At 50.9% G+C, this 22,500-nt stretch overlaps 3 protein-coding genes across 21 annotated transcripts in view; 2 read left to right on the top strand and 1 right to left on the bottom strand.

Moving 5' to 3' along the window:
- The window catches only part of utp3 (UTP3 small subunit processome component), a 12,436-nt gene extending 10,674 nt beyond the window's left edge, over positions 1–1,762 (top strand). The window contains exons 14-17 of the mRNA XM_042088742.1: positions 626–695; positions 1,069–1,176; positions 1,364–1,585; positions 1,635–1,762. Of these exons, the coding sequence (XP_041944676.1) occupies positions 626–695; positions 1,069–1,176; positions 1,364–1,453 (268 nt within the window). The 3' untranslated portion in view covers positions 1,454–1,585; positions 1,635–1,762. The remainder of the gene's footprint in view (positions 1–625; positions 696–1,068; positions 1,177–1,363; positions 1,586–1,634) is intronic.
- A 1-nt stretch (position 1,763) lies between these two features.
- ppcs (phosphopantothenoylcysteine synthetase) lies at positions 1,764–6,985 on the bottom strand. Of its 5 annotated transcripts, XM_042088754.1 has the most exons (5): positions 6,960–6,985; positions 6,568–6,598; positions 3,225–3,753; positions 2,917–3,020; positions 1,764–2,652 (listed from the first exon to the last, which is right to left on the bottom strand). In XM_042088754.1, the coding sequence occupies exons 1-5, from the start codon at positions 6,968–6,970 to the stop codon at positions 2,332–2,334; spliced, it is 996 nt and encodes a 331-aa protein (XP_041944688.1). In that variant the 5' UTR covers positions 6,971–6,985; the 3' UTR covers positions 1,764–2,331. The 5 variants fall into 5 exon arrangements, with proteins under 5 accessions (XP_041944688.1, XP_041944687.1, XP_041944691.1 ...); XM_042088753.1 differs by lacking the exon at positions 6,960–6,985 and having other exon boundaries at positions 6,568–6,728; XM_042088757.1 differs by lacking the exon at positions 6,960–6,985 and having other exon boundaries at positions 6,520–6,593.
- foxj3 (forkhead box J3) overlaps positions 5,583–22,500 on the top strand; it is a 103,648-nt gene continuing 86,730 nt past the window's right edge. For all 15 annotated transcript variants that reach the window (XR_006031147.1, XR_006031142.1, XR_006031148.1 and 12 more), the window contains exon 1: positions 5,583–5,821. The gene's annotated coding sequence lies outside the window, so the exon portion shown is untranslated. The remainder of the gene's footprint in view (positions 5,822–22,500) is intronic.

Here is a 22,500-nt window from a genome sequence, read left to right as displayed (position 1 = left end):
ACTAGATAGCACCATTATAGAAATGATGTCCCTTTCCCCTGTGTGTGTGTGTGTGTGTGTGTGTGTGTTAGTGTTAGTTTGTTTAAGCTCTCATTGTAATTAAGTGTGCTTGCAAAGCAGCACACTTATTGTTCTTCTTAAGTTTTATTATTTTTCCCGTCTCCCTAATTTTTTGTCAGCTCTAGCGCCTAGGCCCTTTGAGACAGAGACACCGTTCCAACTTTAAAACGTCCGGTCAGTACCGGTGTAAGTTGCTCGCGAAGATGACGTCAGGTGGGCGTGTCGTTCGTCCGCCATATTGGATTGAACAGAAAGCGAAACTAAATTTTCACAGGTCACAAATTTGGTCCGAACGCAACGAAACTTGACGTACATTATCCTTGGACCAAGCCTCACAAAAGTTACCAGAAGGATTTTTGATTTTCGAAAGCGTTTGCCCATCACAGCCAAACGAAATCGGCGGCGAAGCTCCGAAACAGGAAGTAGGAAATCATGTCCCTTTCCCCAGAGTGTGTGTGTGTCCTCAGTGTAATTGTGGAAATGATGTCCCTTTCCCCAGAGTGTGTGTGTGTGTGTGTGTGTGTGTGTTCTCAGTGTAATTGTGAAATGATGTCCCTTTCCTCAGAGCTGCGGAGGATGACGAGGCTGGAGATGAAGGCATGGAAGGAGATGCCAAGAGACGCATTACCTACCAGGTACCGCATCACACACACACACACACACACAGTCTGCTCCTGAGTATGACTAAACTTTTACTGAGAGTTACTGAGACATGAGTTTGTTGGTATGCATTAACTTGAAAACAACCCAGACGAATGCAATAGTCATTATCCTGCAACGTTATCGCAAGTGAACCTAGGGTCATTATCCTGCAACATATCCATATACACATCCGTACTCAACATTATGTTTATAATACTGAGTACGTGACTATGAGCCAGGTGTTTTATAATGTTGAGCCAGGGGTTTATAATGTTGAGTATGTGAGCCAGGTGTTTATAATGTTGAGTATGTGACTATGAGCCGTCTATGGATTCTCACATGCTTGTTTTGTTTTGTGTTCCAAAGATGGCCAAGAACAAAGGACTCACCCCCAAGAGGAAGAAGATCGACCGCAACCCTCGTGTCAAACACCGGGAGAAGTTCAGGAAAGCTCAAGTCCGCAGAAAGGGACAGGTATGTTACACGCACACAAACTCTTACAGAAATCTGCAGTTGATGTCTTTTGCATAAACACGTGACCATGACAGACCCAGCTGCATTGCCGTGTGTGTGTGTGTGTGTGTGTGTGTTTGAGGCCTCTTCCTGAAAACTGAGTGTGTCCAAGACGCGTTTCTGAAGTGTGTGTGTGTGTGTGTTTCAGGTCCAGCAGGTGCAGAGGGAGCTAACCCGCTACAGCGGAGAAATGTCTGGAATCCGGGCCGGGGTCAAGAAGAGCATCAAACTGAAGTAGCCAATCAGAACCAGACATTGAGACCCCTCATCTTTTTTGTGTGTGCGCGCATGAGAGAGTGTTTACTGCGTGTGTGCGTTTGTGTGTGTGCGTGCGCGCATGAGAGTGTTTACTGCGTGTGTGCGTTTGTGTGTGTGTGTGTGCGCGCGCGCGCATGAGAGAGTGTTTACTGTGTGTGTGCACCGTGTGAACTTTGACCCCACTCTGTGTCTGCTCATCTGTGTATTGCGGACTAAGCTGCTGTGTGATCCGCTCTAGTCATTTGTATGACCATGAACAGAATTCCACATAAAGACCACGTGACCACCACTTCCACGGCCTCAAGAGTTTACTTTCAGCCAGAAGCGGTGTCAGAAACCAACCCGAATAAAACACATCCCACCAGATCTGAATAATACACATCCCAACAGATCACTCAAACACAGAGCTGAATAATACACATCCCAACAGATCACTCAAACACAGAGCTTTGCAGGGCAGGAGTCTCTCAGCCTAGTACAGCCATGTAGGATGCAGTATATAAGCATGGATCCATGTAGGATGCAGTGTGTTGGTATGCAGCCGTGTAGGATGTAGTATGCAGCCACATAGGATTCAGTATGTTATGTTGGTATGCAGCCATATAGGATGTAGTATGTCATGTTGATAGTCTGTGTAGGATGTAGTATGTCATGTTGATAGTCTGTGTAGGATGTAGTATGTCATGTTGATAGTCTGTGTGTGGTTGACCCTGCGGAGAAGTTCAAGGTTCTGGAATGAGCTGGACAGAATGAGGGCGTGCCGGGGGTCATCAGAGGAAGAGCGAGCAGCCAGAGATGCCCACTCTACCAGGGGTCACTGTTGCCCAGGCCAGTTGTCCTCCGGCCGGGCCGGCCTGCTCATCCCTGCAGCATGAAGTCGTGATGAGCGGCGGCGAGGTTGCTGACGATGCGCTCCTCGATCTCCACATTGTGCCGCGCGTCCTCGTCGGACAGCTGCAGCTCGTGCTGCTCGTGCCGCGTCACCACCACCACGTAGCCACGGCGCGTGTCCAGCACGTTGGCCACCACGGCCTGGTGACGGTACGTGGCCAGCGCACGCCGGGCCCGCTCCAGCAGGATGCTGCAGTCCGTCTCTAGCTTGAAGGAGATGATGAAGGCCTGAGGCGCCCAGTCCCGCACCAGCGGAGACAGCATCTTAGGGACCATCTTCATGCTGATCTGCTCACCACACAGGACCGGGGTGGACGTCAGACACACACACACCTACTCATAACAATCACTCTCTACACATACCTGTTCCAAACATTTACACTACACACTCCTGCTCTAAACACTCCTTGTGTGAGGTCACTGAAGATGCACTCAAACAACAACCCCATGACAGAGTTGGAGGCCTCCACACACACACTCACTCACTCACTCTCCTCCGCCTGCCCTGCGACCCAACTGGGCCAAAGGAGGCGTGCTACAGGTACAGCTCACCTGAAGGGGTCCGTTAGAAGACTGGATCTTGTGCTCTGGCATCTCGGACGCCGGGATGTAGAAATCAGACACGGCAGCAGCCAGATAGAACATGGCTTTAGAACCTGCACAGATAGAACATGGCTTCAAACTATACTTGTATATATACTATACTATATACTTATACCTATACCGCTGAGGGCTTACACACACACACACACACACACTCTTACATTATAAACACATGGCTCACACACTCAACTCACCTATACCGCCGAGGGCTTACACACACACACATTATAAATACCAGGCTCACACACTCAACCCACCTATTCCGCTGAGGGCTTGCGCTGCAGCTTTGAGGAGATGGAGGTAGTCGGACAGCGTGCTGAACTCCACGGGCAGGAGCAGTCCCGCGGCTTTCACCGCCTGGTAGCGCGTCAGCACGGCCGCGATGTTGGGCAGCGCGCTCTGGTCCACCACCACGCGGGCACACTCCGGCTCCGCGGTGAGCGCATCCAGCAGGTTGATGCCCGAGTAGAGCCGGGTGTACGGGTACAGGGAGCGGTGCCGGTGGAGGAAGATCACCGCGTAACCAGCGTCCAGGAAGTACTCCGCCGAGGAGGCGCCCCTTCGGCCGCTGCTGAAGTTGTCCAGGAACCGGACAGTTCTGGACTCCAGAGGCACTTTGGTTCCGCCTGAAGTGATGAGAACGACTCGGCGTCCAGCCACTCCGTGGCGCTCTGCGAACTCTGCCATCCGACCCCTCAACTCCTCCACTTGCGAGGGCACGGCAAACTCCTCCGCCAGACTCCCCTCCGCTGCGCCTGACGCGGACGGTTTGGCGTCTGCCATGGCCTGTTGACATAACACGACAGCGTAGGAGAGGTGACATCGAATACTTCGATCTATAAAGTGTACACACAGTGATGACAAGCGAGTAAGTAGGCTAAAGTTCACAGACTATAAAGCTCAAGGTGAACTTGAATTGAAAACACAGTGAAATGTCACACACTAAATTTCGAAATTAACAGGTGACATCCGTCTAGTATGATTTGACTACGCTCACACAGTTTTTATCAAAGACGTTTACGAGCTAATCCCGTCAGAGAGCATGTACAACTCACCTAAACCATGCTAGCTGTCCACAAACAAGGAAGTCAGGCTTGGATTCATTAAAACGCTAACATTAGCTACACATTTGGAGAAGCGTGCAAGGGTACTTGTCATTTTCATTCAGTAACCATGTCCTTACTTGTTAGATGGATCAAGATCACGGTGTTGTCACTAAAGTGTAGTGGTGTTTACTTTCAGATACTTCAATCCCAGAAATAAGTTGGTTGCGCTATTTTGCTAGCTCTCTTGCTGCAACCATAGACAGCAACAGACCTGCTTCGGAAGTTTTCTCATTGCACGCCTGTGATGGCTGGGATGGAGAGTGAAATTTAATGTCACTCCTGCAATGGAGGGCAACCGTACCGCCACCTGCTGTACTGGAGTCTAACGACAAACCAGGACGTCATTACAACCACTGGGAGGCGCTATACACTCAACCTTTTTTTGGAAGGCCTCGACCTTCTCTCTCTTCAGGTCGAATCCCACCTGAGTCTTGCCTTGCACCCTAAGACCTAAGCTAAAGGTTCTCAGGGTTGCAGAGACCTAAGCTAAAGGTTCTCAGGGGTTGCAGGCTATAGCAAGTGGTGTGCTCCTCCAGAAATGTTTGTGCGCGTCATTGACACATGGTCCCAGTTGTTGGGGAGCACACGAAAGCCTCCATGTGTGCGCTAATAACGCAATTCTTGTCAAGAGCCGTTAAGGACCCCAGACTTGGGAGCATGTCACGGACTTAAGGGTCTCTTCTTTAAGGACCCCTTGGTTGATAGACACTGCAGAGTTACCCAATACTAACCTACAGATCAACTAAAACAGTGTTACTCTAAACCATTAGACAAACAACAATCAGATAGATAGATAGATAGATAGATAGATAGATAGATAGATAGATAGATACTTTATTGATCCCCAGAGGGAAAATTCAAGAATTCAATCATGTGTAGCATGACTGTTTCCCACGTTATAAAAACAAATTCATTATTCATCAAATCTTTTATCTTATCTGGTCACTAGTATAGATCATAACTCACCATAGATCATAAACTTCAAGGTTCAAGATTCAAGAAATGTATTTGTCATCTGAGTGAATGTACAGATAGGACTAACAATAATGAAATAGGCGTTGCAGCAACTGTACAAAGGTAAGGAGAGGATACTTTAATATAGCCTGCTATAAAAGCATGCCAGTCCATGCTGGGTGTCACTTAAGTATTCATGGTCAGCATGACCTGCTGGATAAAGCTCCTTAGTCTCTTAGTTCTGGCTTTGAAACAGACACTTTCCAGAGGGCAGCCATTATAAAAAGTAAGCAAATATGCTACTACTATTGTTGTTGTTTTTGTTTTTGTTGTTGTTGTTGTTGTTGTTATGATGAAATTCAGGCTTGTTTGTTAGGGCTTATTCGAAAAAATATGTATGATAGAGGCTAGTGCTGAATGTATGATGGAACTAGTTAATGTTGCTGTCTACAGTAAACTGATGCGCTGCGTGATACAGATTAACATTGCGTCGTTATTCGTCTCATGCCTAAAAGTAGTTCCGGAGTTTGAGAGCAGCGCGGAGCGTGCGTGTAGTTCCCGGATGTTGGATGGTGAGAGAAAGACGAACTGGAAAGGCGGAGAAGCCGAGGGACGCCACGGACACACCGGTTAGGGGACAGCGGCCAGAGCCCACCAACAACGGACTGCAGAGACTCTTTAACTGAAAGAAAGGAAACTTTTCCCGCTATTAAACAGAAGATAGGGGAGGGGAATTTATCTAACTCCACCTGGACTGATCCCGAACAGCAAGACTGCCAGTTGACACAGCCAGGGTAAGTGTAACGTTAGCGTTCAGGGGGATTGAAGTTGAAGTGAGGCCCGTGAAATGGACGACTTTCAGGCGGAGGTGGGTCTCACTGAAGTGTTGGGGATTGAATTTGGATGACAGGCCTCAAGAGTTTGAGAGTAGGGCAGACGGGGACACCACAGGTAACGTTAACGTTATTGTTTCAGCTAAAACCTCAGTTAACTTACCTGAGCTTGCGAGACAACTATTTTTCAGCTAGCTGCCGAATGTTACACGTCTAGCAAAGGTTAGTTAACGTTAGCTCAATGGTAATTTACAACTCCAGTAACGTTAGATGGGTGGCCTTTTTTTCAGACCACTTAGCGCGTTTTGCTGTTTGCGGTAAAACCTAAATCCTGTTGGCAATATTATGTCAAAGATCGCTGGCTAGCTACAGTTAGCCAGCTAACCCAGCTCACGAGTTAAATTATATTGTCGTATTGATAGCTTGACATTATGTTGATGTTGATTTGCTGTCTGAGTTAGAAAGCCAGTTGTCTGCTGGTCGTCTTTTGTAACGTTACTGCTAATGACATGTGTTTGTTTATTTTCACATTGGCCGTTGTTAGCTAAATGAAACCATTAGTTTGTGAATCAGCTAACGTTACGTTAGCAAATAATGTTGGTGAGTGTGCTTTAACGTAACGTTACAGTTGACAGTTGCTTACTAGCCAGCATACACACCTTTTAGCTCACGCTTTGTGCCGCTGGAAACCAGCTAGATAACGTTACCTGGCTGTCTGGCTTTTTCTTTCGTCGATGTCTGCGGTAGGACATAGTGTAACATCAGTATTATTTCAACAAGATTGTTAGCACACCGAATATGCTCCCGTGGTGAAAACCTAGAACTAACGTTAACGTTTGCACACCCTAATTAAGTTAGGTCGCGAGCTGGCCAGATCATCGCTAGCTAGCCCTTTTTCACTAGCTTGCTCGTGCGTGTCATGTTTCCCGGTGGAAAGCTAACGTTGTAAAGTTGAACTGCCTTCAGTGGTGATAGCATAATGTTGCTGAAATGACAGACTTGGTGGGAAATAAGTCTGTTTGGTGTTGTTTTTTTGTCTGTGTGAGATTGGTAGCTTGTTAGCTCCAGTCGGGTAGCTACTGCAAGAATAGACACCGACCGTCTCGTCATCAGCTGGTGGAATGCGCCCCGCTGTCTGTCAGTGCCGTGCCTATTGGCTTGGTGGGATTTTCCCTGTTTCTCAGCCGTAACAGTATGCCTACATGTGATAATAAATGGTGGAATTAGTTTGGACAAATATGCACACACGATTTGCGTGGAGAGGCGTGGTTCTGTGGTGGCGGTAACGTTACAGTTATTTATTTATTCCAGTCATTGACATTCCGACGAAACCAATGCCAGCGACGCCCCCTTTTCGCGGGAATTCTTTCTGCGCACCGGAGATAATGGCTTCATTGGTTTGCAACTCAGTAAAGTTTTCTTAATTATTTCTATAAGGCAGGAGAAAGACACTGCTAATTACTTATTGGGGAAACGATCTGGCGTCAATTTCAATAAGATCAAAGTGCTGTCCGAAGTTGTTAAATTGTGTTCTTTAATTCGGGGATGCAACCTAATGGTTATGACTGTAAATGTTACCCTACCAGTGAAATATTTCATGACATATTAGTCAGTAAACGAAATATAAGTGCAGAGAGACTGAAGATGAGTATTTAACCACTCTTTGCTGTTTCGGCTGTCAGGGGAAGTTGGCAAGTTAAAGATCAATATTGTCATTAGTACAGTGTATGGCGCGAAAGGCGGGTGTTAACTGGTGCTTCGTTTGTCTGCCATCCATGCCGTCTGGCGTGAGGAGAAAATAATTGAACTGTTATTAACTTGTTACAACACGTCTGCGTGTTGCCATGTTGAACGCCTTGTCTGTGCAGAGTGCAGCCGAGTGAACGAGCCGCGAATCGTATAGGCACAGTTGTTTGTGTTGTTATGACCAAGGTGATGAAGGTTTCGCTGCGGAGCTAAACGAAACGGCTGGGTGCGCGCGGCTAACGCTACATCTTCGAAGGCTCCAATGGAAGGCTGACAACGAAATACCTGGAAAGAATGTGGCGCTGGAATGCGAGGCATGTAATGTCATATTCAGAGCTGCACTTGGTGTCGGTCGGGAAGAGATTTGCCTCTGGTAGCGCAGCCTCGCAGAGACACCGTGGGCCCTCCGCAAGCGCCGAGGTGAGCGAGTGCGGTTGCCTTCCTCTGTGTGCAAGAGCTGTGGACGCATTCCGCGTCATGGCCACGCAGAAGTGAAAAGAGAGCTCAGTAACTCCGCTATGGCGGTGAGTTTGCTGTGGCAACAAAGGTGACACTTTTCACCATACCTGGTTACAGGAACCGCAGAGAGTGAGCTTCAGTGTGACATCATTGTGAACAGGGACTCTCCCGTCACGTTGTCTCGCGCCCGTGTGTGATGTATGTGTGTGTGTGTGTGTGTGTGTGTGTGTGTGTGTGTCAGGGTGTTTCTCCCTGCTGCAAGAGATGCGTGTTGAGAAACTCTGCAGCCATGAGGCGCAGGCGGCTCACACACACACACACACACACACACACACACACCCCCACACCCAGCACCGCTCTGTAGCTTTGCAGATGCAGACGACACACACACACACACACACACACACACACACACACACACACACACACACACACACACAGCATGTCCCTTTAGTGATACAGGCAGATACAGGCAGCTCACATACACACTCAGGCCACGTCTGTGTGGTGTTGCAGACAAGCAGCTTACACACACACATACATACAAACACACACACACGTGTCCTGTCTTGTCCCTGCAGTAACACATTGTTAGTATTAAGAGGTGAGGGGGCGTGTCAAGCCGTGCCCCACCACCAGTTTAGCTTGGCCAGTTTACTTACACGCGCACACGCATACACACACACGCGCACACAGACCCCTGTCCTCGCATGCACTCGCTTTGTCTCACACCAGACACTCCTGACAGGCCTGTCTGTGTGTGTGTGTGTGTGTGTGTGTGTGTGTGTGTGTGTGATCTGTGTCAGTAGGTGTGTCAGATGAACTTGCTCATCTGATTCATGTGTGAGACATGAACCCTGCAGGCTTTCCTTTGGGTGAGCTGCAGATTTCTCCTCTTTCCTTTGGGTGAGCTGCAGATTTCTCCTCTTTTCTTCCTCTGACTGGCTCATCTTCTTTTCTTCTCCCTCCCTCTCTCTTCCCTCATCTCTCTCTCTCTCTCTCTTCCCCTCATCTCCCTCCTTCCCTCCTCTCTCTCTTCCCCTCATCTCTCTCTCTCTCTCTCTCTCTCTCTCTTCCCCTCATCTCCCTCCTTCCCTCCTCTCTCTCTCTCTCTCTCTCTTCCTCTTCCCCTTCCCCTCATCTCTCTCTTCCTCCTCAGTGTTGCTCTGATTGATGAGGTTCCGTCCTACATTTAGAAAGTTAAGCCCTTCTCCAGCTGTGCAGCATAGTAGCGGACCAAACATCTGTTCGCTGACATTTCTGTTGAACGAAACAAATTACTTTTTTTCCTTTTTGGCTGTGGCGACTTGTCGCAGGTATTACGGCGCAGAGGAGTATTATTGCATGGCTGCTGTCATCAGGCCAGTCGTTATGGTGATTGGTCCTTAGCGTGGGGTTTTGGGGAGAGTGGCAGTAAGCCGTTAAAATATTATAAAATATTATAGAGGCGCTGGAAAGGAGCCAGAGCTTTGCAACAGGCTACAGATGCGCTCTCATCACACACACACACACACTACAGATGCGCTCTCATCACACACACACACACACACTACAGATACGCTCACACACACACACACACACACACACACACACTACAGATACGCTCACACACACACACACACACACACACTACAGATGCGCTCTCATCACACACACACACACACACACACACACACTACAGATGCGCTCTCATCACACACACACACTACAGATGCGCTCTCATCACACACACACACACACACACACTACAAAACTACAGATGCGCTCTCATCACACACACACACACACTACAAAACTACAGATGCGCTCTCATCATCACACACACACACACACACACACACACACTACAGATGCGCTCTCATCACACACACACACACACACACTACAGATACGCTCACACACACACACACACACACACACACACACTACAAAACTACAGATGTGCTCTCATCACACACACACACACACACTACAGATACGCTCACACACACACTCACACTCTTATGTGTGCTTGTGTGTGTGTGTGTGTGTGGGAGGTGAGGGCACATCTGTAGTTTGTGTGAGAGAGAGAGAACACCTGCCCCTGATGGTTTCTCATCTGTTGGCCTGATGACTAGCCCACCTGGAGTCCTGCTTGAACCAGGAGCTTTGCAGCATTGCCCTGATCACCTGTTTGGATCGTGTGTGTGTGTGTGTGTGTGTGTGTAGCCCACCCGTGGTGCAGCTGCCTGCTTTTTGCCTGTTTTGTTGTGGATCTGTGTGCATGTGTGTGTCTGTGAGGGGCTATACATTCATATCGATGTGTGTGTGTGTGGGTGGGTCTGTATGTGTGTTTGTGTGGGTCTGTATATGTGTTTTTGTGTGGGTCTGTGTGTCTGTTTGTGTGTGTGTCTGTATGTGTGTGCGGGTCTGTATATATGTGTTTGTGTGGGTGGCTGACTCATTTTTTTTAGGTGAAATATTTTAATTTTATGAAGTTGCTTGTGTGATTTCTCTCTATGTATTTTCACACATACACACGTACACACAAACACACACACACACACACACACACACAATGGGCAGGCTTAATATTGGATTAGAGGAGAACACAGGAGAAAGTTCTGACAAAGCGGTTCACTGTAATCTAGGCTTCCGGTTCTCCTGGCACTCAGCTGTTCAGGCATGCTCTGCTCTGTGTGTGTGTGTGTGTGTGTGTGTGTGTGTGTGTGTGTGTGTGTGTGCGCACACGTGAGGCAGAAGGAGGTAGAGAGCAAGTGGGAGAGATGGGAGAGAGAAAGAGAGAGAGAATGGAGAGACCGAGAGAGAGAGCAGGTCTATCTTCATTAGTTGTGCTGCTCAGTTGAATGCAGATGAGCTCTGAAGCTGGAGCAGTGTGTGTGTGTGTGTGTGTGTCTGTGTGCGTGTGCTGCTGCCGCCTGCGTCTGGTCTGCAGGCTGTGTGAGTATGTGAGAGAGAGCCCACTCCTCTGTATGGGGGAGATCAGAGGGGGATAATTGCACTTAAGCGAAGCTCATTTGCAGCCGGCCAGAGCAATTATAGCAACTGCAGCTCTGCACTTTCAGACCTCCTTCTGCCCCCGCATCCCCTTATACACGCCCCCGCCCCCCCTTACACACGCCAGAGCCGGCCCCCGCCTCCCCTTACACACGCCAGAACCGGCCCTTATACACGCCCCCGCCTCCCCTTACACACGCCAGAGCCGGCCCCCGCCTCCCCTTACACACGCCAGAGCCGGCCCCCGCCTCCCCTTACACACGCCAGAGCCGGCCCCCGCCTCCCCTTACACACGCCAGAGCCGGCCCTTATACACGCCCCCGCCCCCCCTTACACACGCCAGAGCCGGCCCCCGCCTCCCCTTACACACGCCAGAACCGGCCCTTATACACGCCCCCGCCTCCCCTTACACACGCCAGAACCGGCCCTTATACACGCCCCGGCCTCCCCTTACACACGCCAGAGCCGGCCCCCGCATCCCCTTATACACGCCCCCGCCCCCCCTTACACACGCCAGAGCCGGCCCCCGCCTCCCCTTACACACGCCAGAACCGGCCCTTATACACGCCCCGGCCCCCCCTTACACACGCCAGAACCGGCCCTTACACACGCCAGAACCGGCCCTTATACACGCCCCGGCCCCCCCTTACACACGCCAGAACCGGCCCTTATACACGCCAGAACCGGCCCTTACACACGCCAGAGCCGGCCCCGGCCTCCCCTTACACACGCCAGAACCGGCCCTTATACACGCCCCCGCCTCCCCTTACACACGCCAGAGCCGGCCCTTATACACGCCCCGGCCCCCCCTTACACACGCCAGAACCGGCCCTTATACACGCCAGAACCGGCCCTTACACACGCCAGAACCGGCCCTTATACACGCCCCGGCCCCCCCTTACACACGCCAGAGCCGGCCCCCGCCTCCCCTTACACACGCCAGAACCGGCCCTTATACACGCCCCGGCCTCCCCTTACACACGCCAGAACCGGCCCTTATACACGCCCCGGCCTCCCCTTACACACGCCAGAACCGGCCCTTATACACGCCAGAACCGGCCCTTACACACGCCAGAGCCGGCCCCCGCCTCCCCTTACACACGCCAGAGCCGGCCCCGGCCTCCCCTTACACACGCCAGAACCGGCCCTTATACACGCCCCGGCCCCCCCTTACACACGCCAGAACCGGCCCTTATACACGCCCCGGCCCCCCCTTACACACGCCAGAGCCGGCCCCCGCCTCCCCTTACACACGCCAGAGCCGGCCCTTATACACGCCCCCGCCTCCCCTTACACACGCCAGAGCCGGCCCCCGCCTCCCCTTACACACGCCAGAACCGGCCCTTATACACGCCCCGGCCCCCCCTTACACACGCCAGAACCGGCCCTTATACACGCCCCGGCCCCCCCTTACACACGCCAGAACCGGCCCTTATACACGCCAGAACCGGCCCTTACACACGCCAGAGCCGGCCCCCGCCTCCCCTTACACACGCCAGAGCCGGCCCCGGCCTCCCCTTACACACGCCAGAGCCGGCCCTTATACACGCCCCCGCCTCCCCTTACACACGCCAGAGCCGGCCCCCGCCTCCCCTTACACACGCCAGAGCCGGCCCCCGCCTCCCCTTACACACGCCAGAACCGGCCCTTATATACGCCCCGGCCCCCCCTTACACACGCCAGAACCGGCCCTTAAATACACCCTTATTAAAACATTTAGGAGCACAGACACAATTTACAGGGGTTTTAGGGTTTAATTTAATTTCAGTGTGTACATTTTTAAAAATGTTTTTGTTGTTGTTTTGTATTTATCTTATTTGTATGATATTTTATGAATGAATAGTAGGCAGACTGGTGGACTGGCAGGTGATTTTGATTGATTGCTTGATGAGATTTGCTGTTTGGTAACAGTGCCGTTGTGTGAGTTTTACTTTGCAGCCTGGTAGGCTGGGTTAGTTTCATACGTGCGGTCATAAGGTGTGTTGAGTTTAACATTACTCTAATGTGGGATGGTGGTGTGTGTGAGGTTGATGTTGTTATGGGGAAGGTGTGTGTGGGGTCATAAGGTGTGTTGAGTTTAACATTACTCTAATATGGGATGAAGGTGTGTGTGAGGTTGATGTTGAGGTATGGTGAAGGTGTGTGTGGGGTCATGGTGGTGTGTGTGAGGTTGAGGTATGGTGAAGGTGTGTGTGGGGTCATGGTGGTGTGTGTGAGGTTGAGGTATGGTGAAGGTGTGTGTGTGGGGTCATGGTGGTGTGTGTGAGGTTGAGGTATGGTGAAGGTGTGTGTGTGGGGTCATGGTGGTGTGTGTGAGGTTGAGGTATGGGGAAGGTGTGTGTGGGGTCATGGTGTTGTGTGTGAGGCGGAGGTATGGGAAAGGTGTGTGTGTGTGTGGGGTCATGGTGGGGTGTGTGAGGTTGAGGTATGGGGGAAGGTGTGTGTGAGGTCATGGTGGTGTGTGTGAGGTTGAGGTATGGTGAAGGTATGGGGGGTCAATGTTGGGTGGGGAGGTTCTGGTGTGTGTCCTGCATGGTGAACACTAGGTGTGTGTGTGTATTAGGGCAGGGGATTGGACATTAATGTTACACTGTGCGTGTGTGTGTTAGGGCAGGGGATTGGACATTAATGTTACTGCGTGTGTGTGTGTGTGAGTGGGCGTGTGTGTGTGTGTGCAGCGTAGCCAGCAGCTCTTCTGGAGGCCTTGCTAGGCCTGCAGGCTACAGGGAGACGCCTCCATTATTAATGGCGTTCAGGAGCCAAATTTTGAGTTTTGCTCAGCTGGGCGCTTTAATCTATTTCTGCTGTAAATTAATGAATTTTTAAAGAGACCCTCGCTGGAGCCGAGAAGGGGTGGGGAGGAGGGAATGCAGCACTGCTGTGTGTGTGTGTGTGTGTGTGTGGTGCGAGCTTTTGTGTGTGTGTGTGTGTGTGTGATCTTAACTAGCGAGTGTATATGTGTGCGTTTTTGTTTGTTTGCGTGTGTGTGTGTGTGTGTGTGTGTGTGTGTGAGTGTGTAACTTTTATTTTTTTCCAGACGAGTAAAGCACCCTTCCTGGCCCCCTGGGATAGGTGCGTTTCTACCCCAGCACTGCACTTTCATTTCTTATTCATGCAGCCTAGCGCTGCTGTAGCCTCCCACACACACACACACATACACACACACACACACACACACACACACATACGTACACACACACACACATATACGTACACACACTCACACACGCTCTCACACACACTCATGTGCACGCACGCACACAGACACTCACCCACACTCACACAAGCAGGCACAATCTTTTTTATTGTACACCAGGCATTGAGAGGAAAACTTGCAAGCCTGTTTGATAGTTGTAGTACCATTGAGGTGAATGTGTGAGCGAGGGGGGAGGACAAATATCTGCTTAATAAATCCATGTTGGTTTGTGAAGAGCTTTCTCTCTGTCTTATTTGGTTTTGCCTCTTTCTCCTGGATTGTGGTGGTTTGTGCTGGTTTGTGGTGGTTTGTTCTGGATTGTGGTGGTTTGTCCTGGATTGTGGTGGTTTGTCCTGGATTGTGGTGGTTTGTCCTGGTTTGTGGTGGTCTGGCAGTTTCTCAGTGGGGGTGATAGGCCAGTGGGATGCTCCATAGATATAGTAACCTACAGAATACTAAAGCAATCTATAGATTCTCTAGTAACCTGTTGAAGCCTGTATCTATAGTAATGCATAGAATTCTGTAACCTATTGAAGCCTATATCTATAGTAATGCATATAATTCTGTAAGCTATTGAAGCCTATATCTATAGTAATCTATAGATTCTCTTCTGTAGTGGAGTGGTGATCAGTGGCCTGCTGTACTCGTGTGTGTGTGTGTGTGTGTGTGTGTGTGTGTGTGTGTGTGTGTGTGTCAACTGGCCTCCGTGCTGTGTGTGTGTGTGTGTTTGTGTGTGTGCTGAGCCAGAGTGGTGAGGAGTTAATTGTATCAGCAGACTGGCGAGCCAGTCGCCCCACTCACCCCTCCCCCAGGGGCTTATGGGTAATCAGCGCATCCTGACCTGAGCTGCCCTGCTCTGGCCTCTCCTGGATCTCCCTCGGTGTGTGTGAGTGTCTCAACTGGCCTCAGTGCTGTGTGTGTGTGTGTGTGTGTGTGTGTCTCAACTGGCCTCAGTGCTGTGTGTGTGTGTGTGTGTGTGTGTCTCATCTGGCCTCAGTGCTGTGTGTGTGTGTGTGTGTGTCTCTCAACTGGCCTCAGTGCTGTGTGTGTGTGTGTCTCATCTGGCCTCAGTGCTGTGTGTGTGTGTGTGTGTGTGTGTGTGTGTGTGTGTGTGTGTGTCTCTCAACTGGCCTCAGTGCTGTGTGTGTGTTTGTGTCTGTCAACTGGCGTCCGGGCTGTGTGTGTGTGTTTCACTATTGGTCGTAGTGCTCTGACGGTGCAACAGAATAAGGGACCTGTGCAGGTTAGCCAACTTTTGTCTTTTTTCCCTTCAGTAGGAAGATTGGTCTCCTAGAAACACTTGGTTGTGTGTGTGTGTGGGAGAGGGGTGGGGGTTATTTGTGTGTCCCTGGTGTGTGTGCCTCTGGTGCTCTCTCTCTCTCTCTCTCTGTGTGTGTGTGTGTGAGTGTGAGAGAGAGGTTTATCTGTAGTTGTGTGTTCCTGGTGTGTGTCCCTCTGGTGTGTGTGTGTTTGAGAGGTTTATCTGTAGTTGTGTGTTCCTGGTGTGTGTCCCTCTGGTGTGTGTGTGTGTGTGTTTGAGAGGTTTATCTGTAGTTGTGTGTTCCGTCTCTGCTGGAGCAAAGCAGAGCGGGTCGGTTCCGTTTGGTTCCGTCTCTGTGCTGGAGCAAAGCAGAGCGGGTCGGTTCCGTTTGGTTCCGTCTCTGTGCTGGAGCAAAGCAGAGCGGGTCGGTTCCGTTTGGTTCCGTCTCTGTGCTGGAGCAAAGCAGAGCGGGTCGGTTCCGTGTGCTTCTGATCCGCTGGTGACTCATCCCCTCCCTCTCTGCAGCCACATCAGAGCCCTGGGGAGGAGTGGGGGTCTCTGCGCTCTCTCACACACACATACACACGCTCACACACACTGGCAGGGATTCTCCCTGTGTGTCCAGCGCACACACACACACAAACTGAGATGCACACACTTGGCCTCTCTCCTTTGTCTTCATCTGTGTCCTGTGTGCGTGTGCGTGCGTGCGTGCGTGTGTGTGTGCCTGCGTGTGTGTGCGTGCCCTATGTGCTCCCATCTTTGGCGCCATTCAGTGAATCTGAACTCTGTGTGAGTGTGTGTGTGTGTGTGAGAGAGAGAGAGAATCTGAGCCTCATGTTCCTGAAATGAGTCATATTTCCGCCAGCTTGATGCTGCCTCTGTGCTATGGGAGGGTCCGTGGTGTGTGTGTGTGTGTGTGTGTATAGGAGGGGGGGGTCAGCTCTGCTCCCCCCACAATCGCCTGGCTGCTCTGGCGACATGGACGGTGCCAGCAGGCCCATAATGGAATTAAGTTGTTGAAGAATGTGTGTGTGTGTGTGTCCGAGTGTGTGTGTGTGTGCGATCAATGGGGCTTAAGAGTGGCTGGGCCCTGGCTGCCTGACACTGTGGATCGCGAGGTCGGCCTCGCTGAGTCACACACACACCACCCCATCGCTCTTGTAAATGGGACCTCTGGAATGTACACACACACACACACACTCATTGTGTCATCCTTTAGCTGTTAGATTTGAGGCTCTGAGACTCTGAGAGGGCAGCAGAACTCTGCCACACTGCAGGAGAACATCATAATACCCCACACCACACTCACTATAGATCCCGAGGAGCCTTACCCACTGGCTCAAAGTTATGGTTCCACACCTCACTCACTAAGGAACCTTACCCACTGGCTCAAAGTTACGGTTCCACACCTCACTCACTAAGGAACCTTACCCACGGGCTCAAAGTTACGGTTCCACACCTCACTCACTAAGGAACCTTACCCACTGGCTCAAAGTTATGGTTCCACACCTCACTCACTAAGGAACCTTACCCACGGGCTCAAAGTTACGGTTCCACACCTCACTCACTAAGGAACCTTACCCACTGGCTCAAAGTTACGGTTCCACACCTTACTCACTAAGGAACCTTACCCACGGGCTCAAAGTTACGGTTCCACACCTCACTGAAGGCCTGGGGGGGGGCCTCTGAAGGAGGCATCCACCAAAAAGCCGCTTGTGGTCATACAAGGAGGTGTGTGTGTGTGTGTGTGTGTGTGTGTGTAGGGGAATTTGCTGTGCATGTCCTGGAGCTCTGCTCACATGCACAGAAACTTAGCTGGCATGCCTGTGCGTGTGTGTGTGCGTGTAAAGCATTGGCCTCTGACTGTGTTGTATCCGTTTGCAGTGTGCAGCTCTGCTTTTGAAATGTCAGTTTCACTGCAAATCCAGCTTCTCATTCGAGCACACACACCCCCACACACACACACACTAACCCTCTGGTGGGCCGACGTGTGTGTGTGTGTGTGTGTGTGTGTGACCCTACACTAACCCTCTGGTGGGCCGACATCAGTGTGTGTGTGTGTGTGTGTGTGTGTGAGTTGTGATTTCTTCACTTCTATGCGGCCATTAAGATTCCATAGAGGAAGGGGCCAGTGAACATGTGTGCAGTAGGGGATAAAGGAAGACACACACACACACACACATGCACGCACGCACGCACGCACACACACACACACACATGCACGCACACACACACGCACAGACACACATGCGCGCACACACACACACACACACACATGCACGCACACACACACACATGCACACACACGCACATGCACGCACACACATATGCAGGCACGCACACACATATGCAGGCACGCACACACATATGCAGGCACACACACACATATGCAGGCACACACACACATATGCAGGCACACACACACACACACACACATATGCAGGCACACACACACACACACACACACACATATGCAGGCGCACACACACATATGCAGGCACACACACAGACAAATGCAGGCGCACACACAGACAAATGCAGGCGCACACACACACACATATGCAGGCACACACATACACAGGCACACACACACACACTCACACAAATGCAGGCACAGACACACACACTCACACATATGCAGGCACAGACACACACACACACATATGCAGGCACACACACATATGCAGGCACACACACACACATATGCAGGCACACACACACACACACACATATGCAGGCACAGACACACACACACACATATGCAGGCACAGACACACACACACATATGCAGGCACAGACACACACACACATATGCAGGCACACACACACACACACACACATATGCAGGCACACACACACACACACTCACACAAATGCAGGCACAGACACACACACTCACACATATGCAGGCACAGACACACACACACACATATATGCAGGCACACACACATATGCAGGCACACACACATATGCAGGCACACACACACACACACACATATGCAGGCACACACACACACACACACACACATGCAGGCACACACACACACACACACGTATGCAGGCACACACATACACACACGTGCAGGCACACACACACACACACACGTGCAGGCACACACACACACACGTGCAGGCACACACACACACACACACACATGGGCAGGCACACACACACACACACACACACACACACACATATGCAGGCACACAGGCACACACACACACACACACACTCACACATATGCAGGCACAGACACACACACTCACACATATGCAGACACACACACACACATATATGCAGGCACACACACATATGCAGGCACACACACACACACACACATATGCAGGCACACACACACACACACACACACACATATGCAGGCACACACACACACACACACGTGCAGGCACACACACACGTGCAGGCACACACACACACACACACACACATGTGCAGGCACACACACACAGACATGCAGGCACATACACTAATGCAGGCACACACACACACTAATGCAGCGCACACACACACACACATATGCAGACACACATATGCAGGCACACACACACATATGCAGGCGCACACACACACACATGAAGGGCAGGCACACACGCATATGCAGGCACACACACTCAAAGGGGTTGAGCCAGCCTTCACGCGGAGTTACATACCAGGCCTGTCTTGGCTATATATGTGTGTGTGTGGACAGTGGAGTCCAGACGTGCAACATCTAATTCACACCACTGCAACTCCTTTCTGCAACGGTTTCGTCTCATTTTCTGTGTGTGTGTATGCGTGCGTGCGTTAACAGTGGAGTCCATCTTCAGCCATACTGCATGCGTGCGTGCGTTAACAGTGGAGTCCATCTTCAGCCATACTGCGTGCGTGCGTGCGTTAACAGTGGAGTCCATCTTCGGCCACGCGTGCGTGCGTTAACAGTGGAGTCCATCTTCGTGCGTGCGTGCGTGCGTGCATGCGTGCATGCGTGCAGCCTTTCATAGCTCAGAGCCTGTGTGTGTTCGCGTTATGGGCAGGTTGTTTACTGAAGTCTGAAGTGTGTGTGGCTCCAGATTATTCTGGTTGCGGTTAGCATGAGGTGACTTGGGGTGCTGCATGGAATCAGCTTGTTTTCTGTCCTCTGCTTTATGTTCTGCTATGTATGTGTGTGTGTGTGAGAGAGTGCGTGTTTTGGGGGGGGGGGGGGTGCGTGTGGCTGCAGAGGTAATTGAGGCTGAGGCTGTGGTGAAGATTTTGCCCTGCAACCACGGCTTTGAGAGGGAGCCTATCATGGAAATATTTATTGAAAGCTAAATTGAGGTCAAAAGGCTCCATTGTTTGTTTTTATTCATACTGACCTTTCTATAAGTTAAATTCAGCCTGACTACTGAAGTGTGTGTGTGTGTGTGTGTGTGTGTGTGTGTGATATGAGGGCTGTGTGTGTGTGTGATATGAGGGCTGTGTGTGTGTGTGATATGAGGGTAGTGTGGGTGTGTGTGTGAGATATATGAGGGTAGTGTGGGTGTGTGTGTGTGTGTGTGTGTGTGTGTGTGTGTAGAGAATTGGCTACTTTAGCCTTCTTTAGTATATGCCCCTCTTGTGAGTTCAAGCTTGTGTGTGTGTGTGTGTGTGTGTGTGCGTGTGTGCGTGCACCAGTAGGCGGTCTGAGGTCCTGATTGGGCTGGCACAGATTCCCAGTGTCCCACCTCAGCGCCCCCTCTTGGTCAAACAGGGAATCCCCAGCTGGGCCTCAAATAGTCTCGGCTCTCCTCCGTTTCCCACCGTGTGTGTGTGTGTGTGTGTGTGTGTGTGTGTGTGTGTGTCTCCGTCTCCCACCGCGTGTCTGACTCTGGTGCCTCCTCAGTTGCCTCCTGTTTTAAGTGAGATTTTGGTTTTGTTGTCAATCAATTGCAACTCCTTTGGCTAGGGGTGTGTGTGTGTGTGACGAGGTGGGGGGGGTGGCAGGTGAAACAATGGGATGAGCGGGAGAGAGAGAGGCTCTGGCTGCAGTAAGCAGTGGGGTAGAGTGCTGGAGAGTTACACTGTTGGAGCACTTCCCAGACCAGCCAGCGCCACTAGTGTGTGTGTGTGTGTGTGCCCTCTGCTGCTGCTGTGGGGTTACTAGGCTAATAGTGTGGTGTGTGTGTACGTGTACCTCTCTGCTGCTGCTGTGGGAAGATCGCGACTCATCCCTAATAGTGTGGTGGCCTCATTAGTTGGCTGCTGCCCCTACTTCCTGAGCGATTAGCATTTATCTGTCTGTTAGCATTTATCTGTCTGTTAGCACGTCTGCTGCCTCTCGCTTTCTCTCATACCCTCTCCTCTTTATCCTCTCTTCTCTCTTTCTGTCTCTCTTTCTCCTCTCCTCTCCTCTTTTCCCCCTCCTCTCCTTTCTCTTCTCTCCTCTCCTCTCTTCTCCTCTCCTCTCCTCTTTTCCCCCTCCTCTCATTTCTCTTCTCTTCTCCTCTCCTCTATTCCCCCTCCTCTGCTTTCTCTCCTCCTCTCCTCTTTTCCCCCTCCCCTCCTCTCATTTCTCTTCTCTTCTCCTCTCCTCTATTCCCCCTCCTCTGCTTTCTCTCCTCCTCTCCTCTTTTCCCCCTCCCCTCCTCTCATTTGTCTCTTCTCCTCTCCTCTACTCTTTTCCCTCCTTGGCAACAAAAGGAGAATAAAATAACATATAATAAAACAGTAATAGAGGAGCGAGTGGGATGGAGGAGGCTCTGAGCTATGAAAGGCTGCGTGCGTGCGTGCGTGCGTGCGTGCGTGCGTGCGTGCGTGCGTGCGTACGTGCGTGCGTGCGTACGTGCGTGCGTACGTGCGTACACGTCCTCTAGAGGAGCGGGTGGGATGGAGGAGGCTCTGAGCTATGAAAGGCTGCGTGCGTGCGTGCGTGCGTGCGTGCGTGCGTGCGTGCGTGCGTACACGTCCTCTAGAGGAGCGGGTGGGATGGAGGAGGCCTGCCTATGAATAGGAAGGAAAAGCAAGAGTGAAGCAAGAGATTTTAACAGGATTTAAAGGTGGACAGGGAGGTGCTTTGACTTAGTGCAAGTGGGAGGGGGTTCCAGAGTTTGGGGCCAGCCACGCTAAAGGCCCTGTCACCCATGGAACGGAGGAACACCATGTGAGAGGGGTGAACTGGGGGACCTGAAATTACCTATGGAGGCAAACTGTTCCCTAGCTGTGAGATATGACCTAAACCAGGAGAGTGGAGTGCCAGTTTCCTCTTCTCTCCTCGTCTTCTCTTATCTCTTCTCTCCTCTTTTCCTCCTCCCCTCTCCTCCTCCTTTTCTCTCTTCCTCCTTTCTTCTCTGCTTCTTCTCTGCTTCTCCGCTTCGTTAGTCCCGTGGACCCCAGTGCGCTCCGCGCCACATGCCCTTTGAGTCCGGCACCCAGAGTGGTCGCGCGCCGCCGATCGATTGGCCGCTAACTGGCACGTTGGCATTGATGGCATTGATTGAGCCGTTGGCATTGATGGCATTGATTGATGGCATTGATTGATGGCATGGCATTGATGGCATGGCATTGATTGATTGATGGCATTGATTGATTGATGGCATTGATTGATTGATTGATTGATTGACGGCATTGATCGATTGACTGCATTGATTGATGGCATTGATTGACGGCATTGATTGATGGCATTGATTGATTGATTGATTGATTGATGGCATTGATTGATGGCATTGATTGATTGATTGACGGCATTGATTGATTGATTGACGGCATTGATTGACTGCATTGATTGGCATTGATTGATTGATGGCATTGATTGATTGATGGCATTGATTGATTGATGGCATTGATTGATTGACGGCATTGATTGATTGATTGATTGGGCCGTTGGGCTCCAGCGCTGTGGCGGTGTCGGCCTGAGACGTGTGAGCTGCACAGGAAGTGAGTCAGTCAGCCACTTCCTGCTGCGGCTTTATCCTGTTAATGCTGACTGATGTGTGTCAAAGATGTGTGGAGGATGGCTCCCC

This window comes from Alosa sapidissima, chromosome 4 (genome assembly GCF_018492685.1).
Source record: "Alosa sapidissima isolate fAloSap1 chromosome 4, fAloSap1.pri, whole genome shotgun sequence".
NCBI classification, from domain to species: Eukaryota; Metazoa; Chordata; class Actinopteri; order Clupeiformes; family Clupeidae; genus Alosa; species Alosa sapidissima.
The sequence above is the reverse complement of the archived record's forward strand: the minus strand, read 5'-3'. Positions and strand labels throughout refer to the sequence as shown.

Excerpts from the sequence above, each read along its gene's own strand:
- ppcs (XM_042088753.1), bottom strand. The coding sequence starts at position 6,612 with ATGTCCTACCGCAGACATCGACGAAAGAAAAAGCCAGACAGCCAG. Across the intron at positions 3,754-6,567 it reads AGAAAAAGCCAGACAGCCAG|GCCATGGCAGACGCCAAACC; the intron begins GTAACGTTATCT and ends TTATGTCAACAG. Across the intron at positions 3,021-3,224 it reads GCAAGCCCTCAGCGGAATAG|GTTCTAAAGCCATGTTCTAT; the intron begins GTGGGTTGAGTG and ends CTATCTGTGCAG.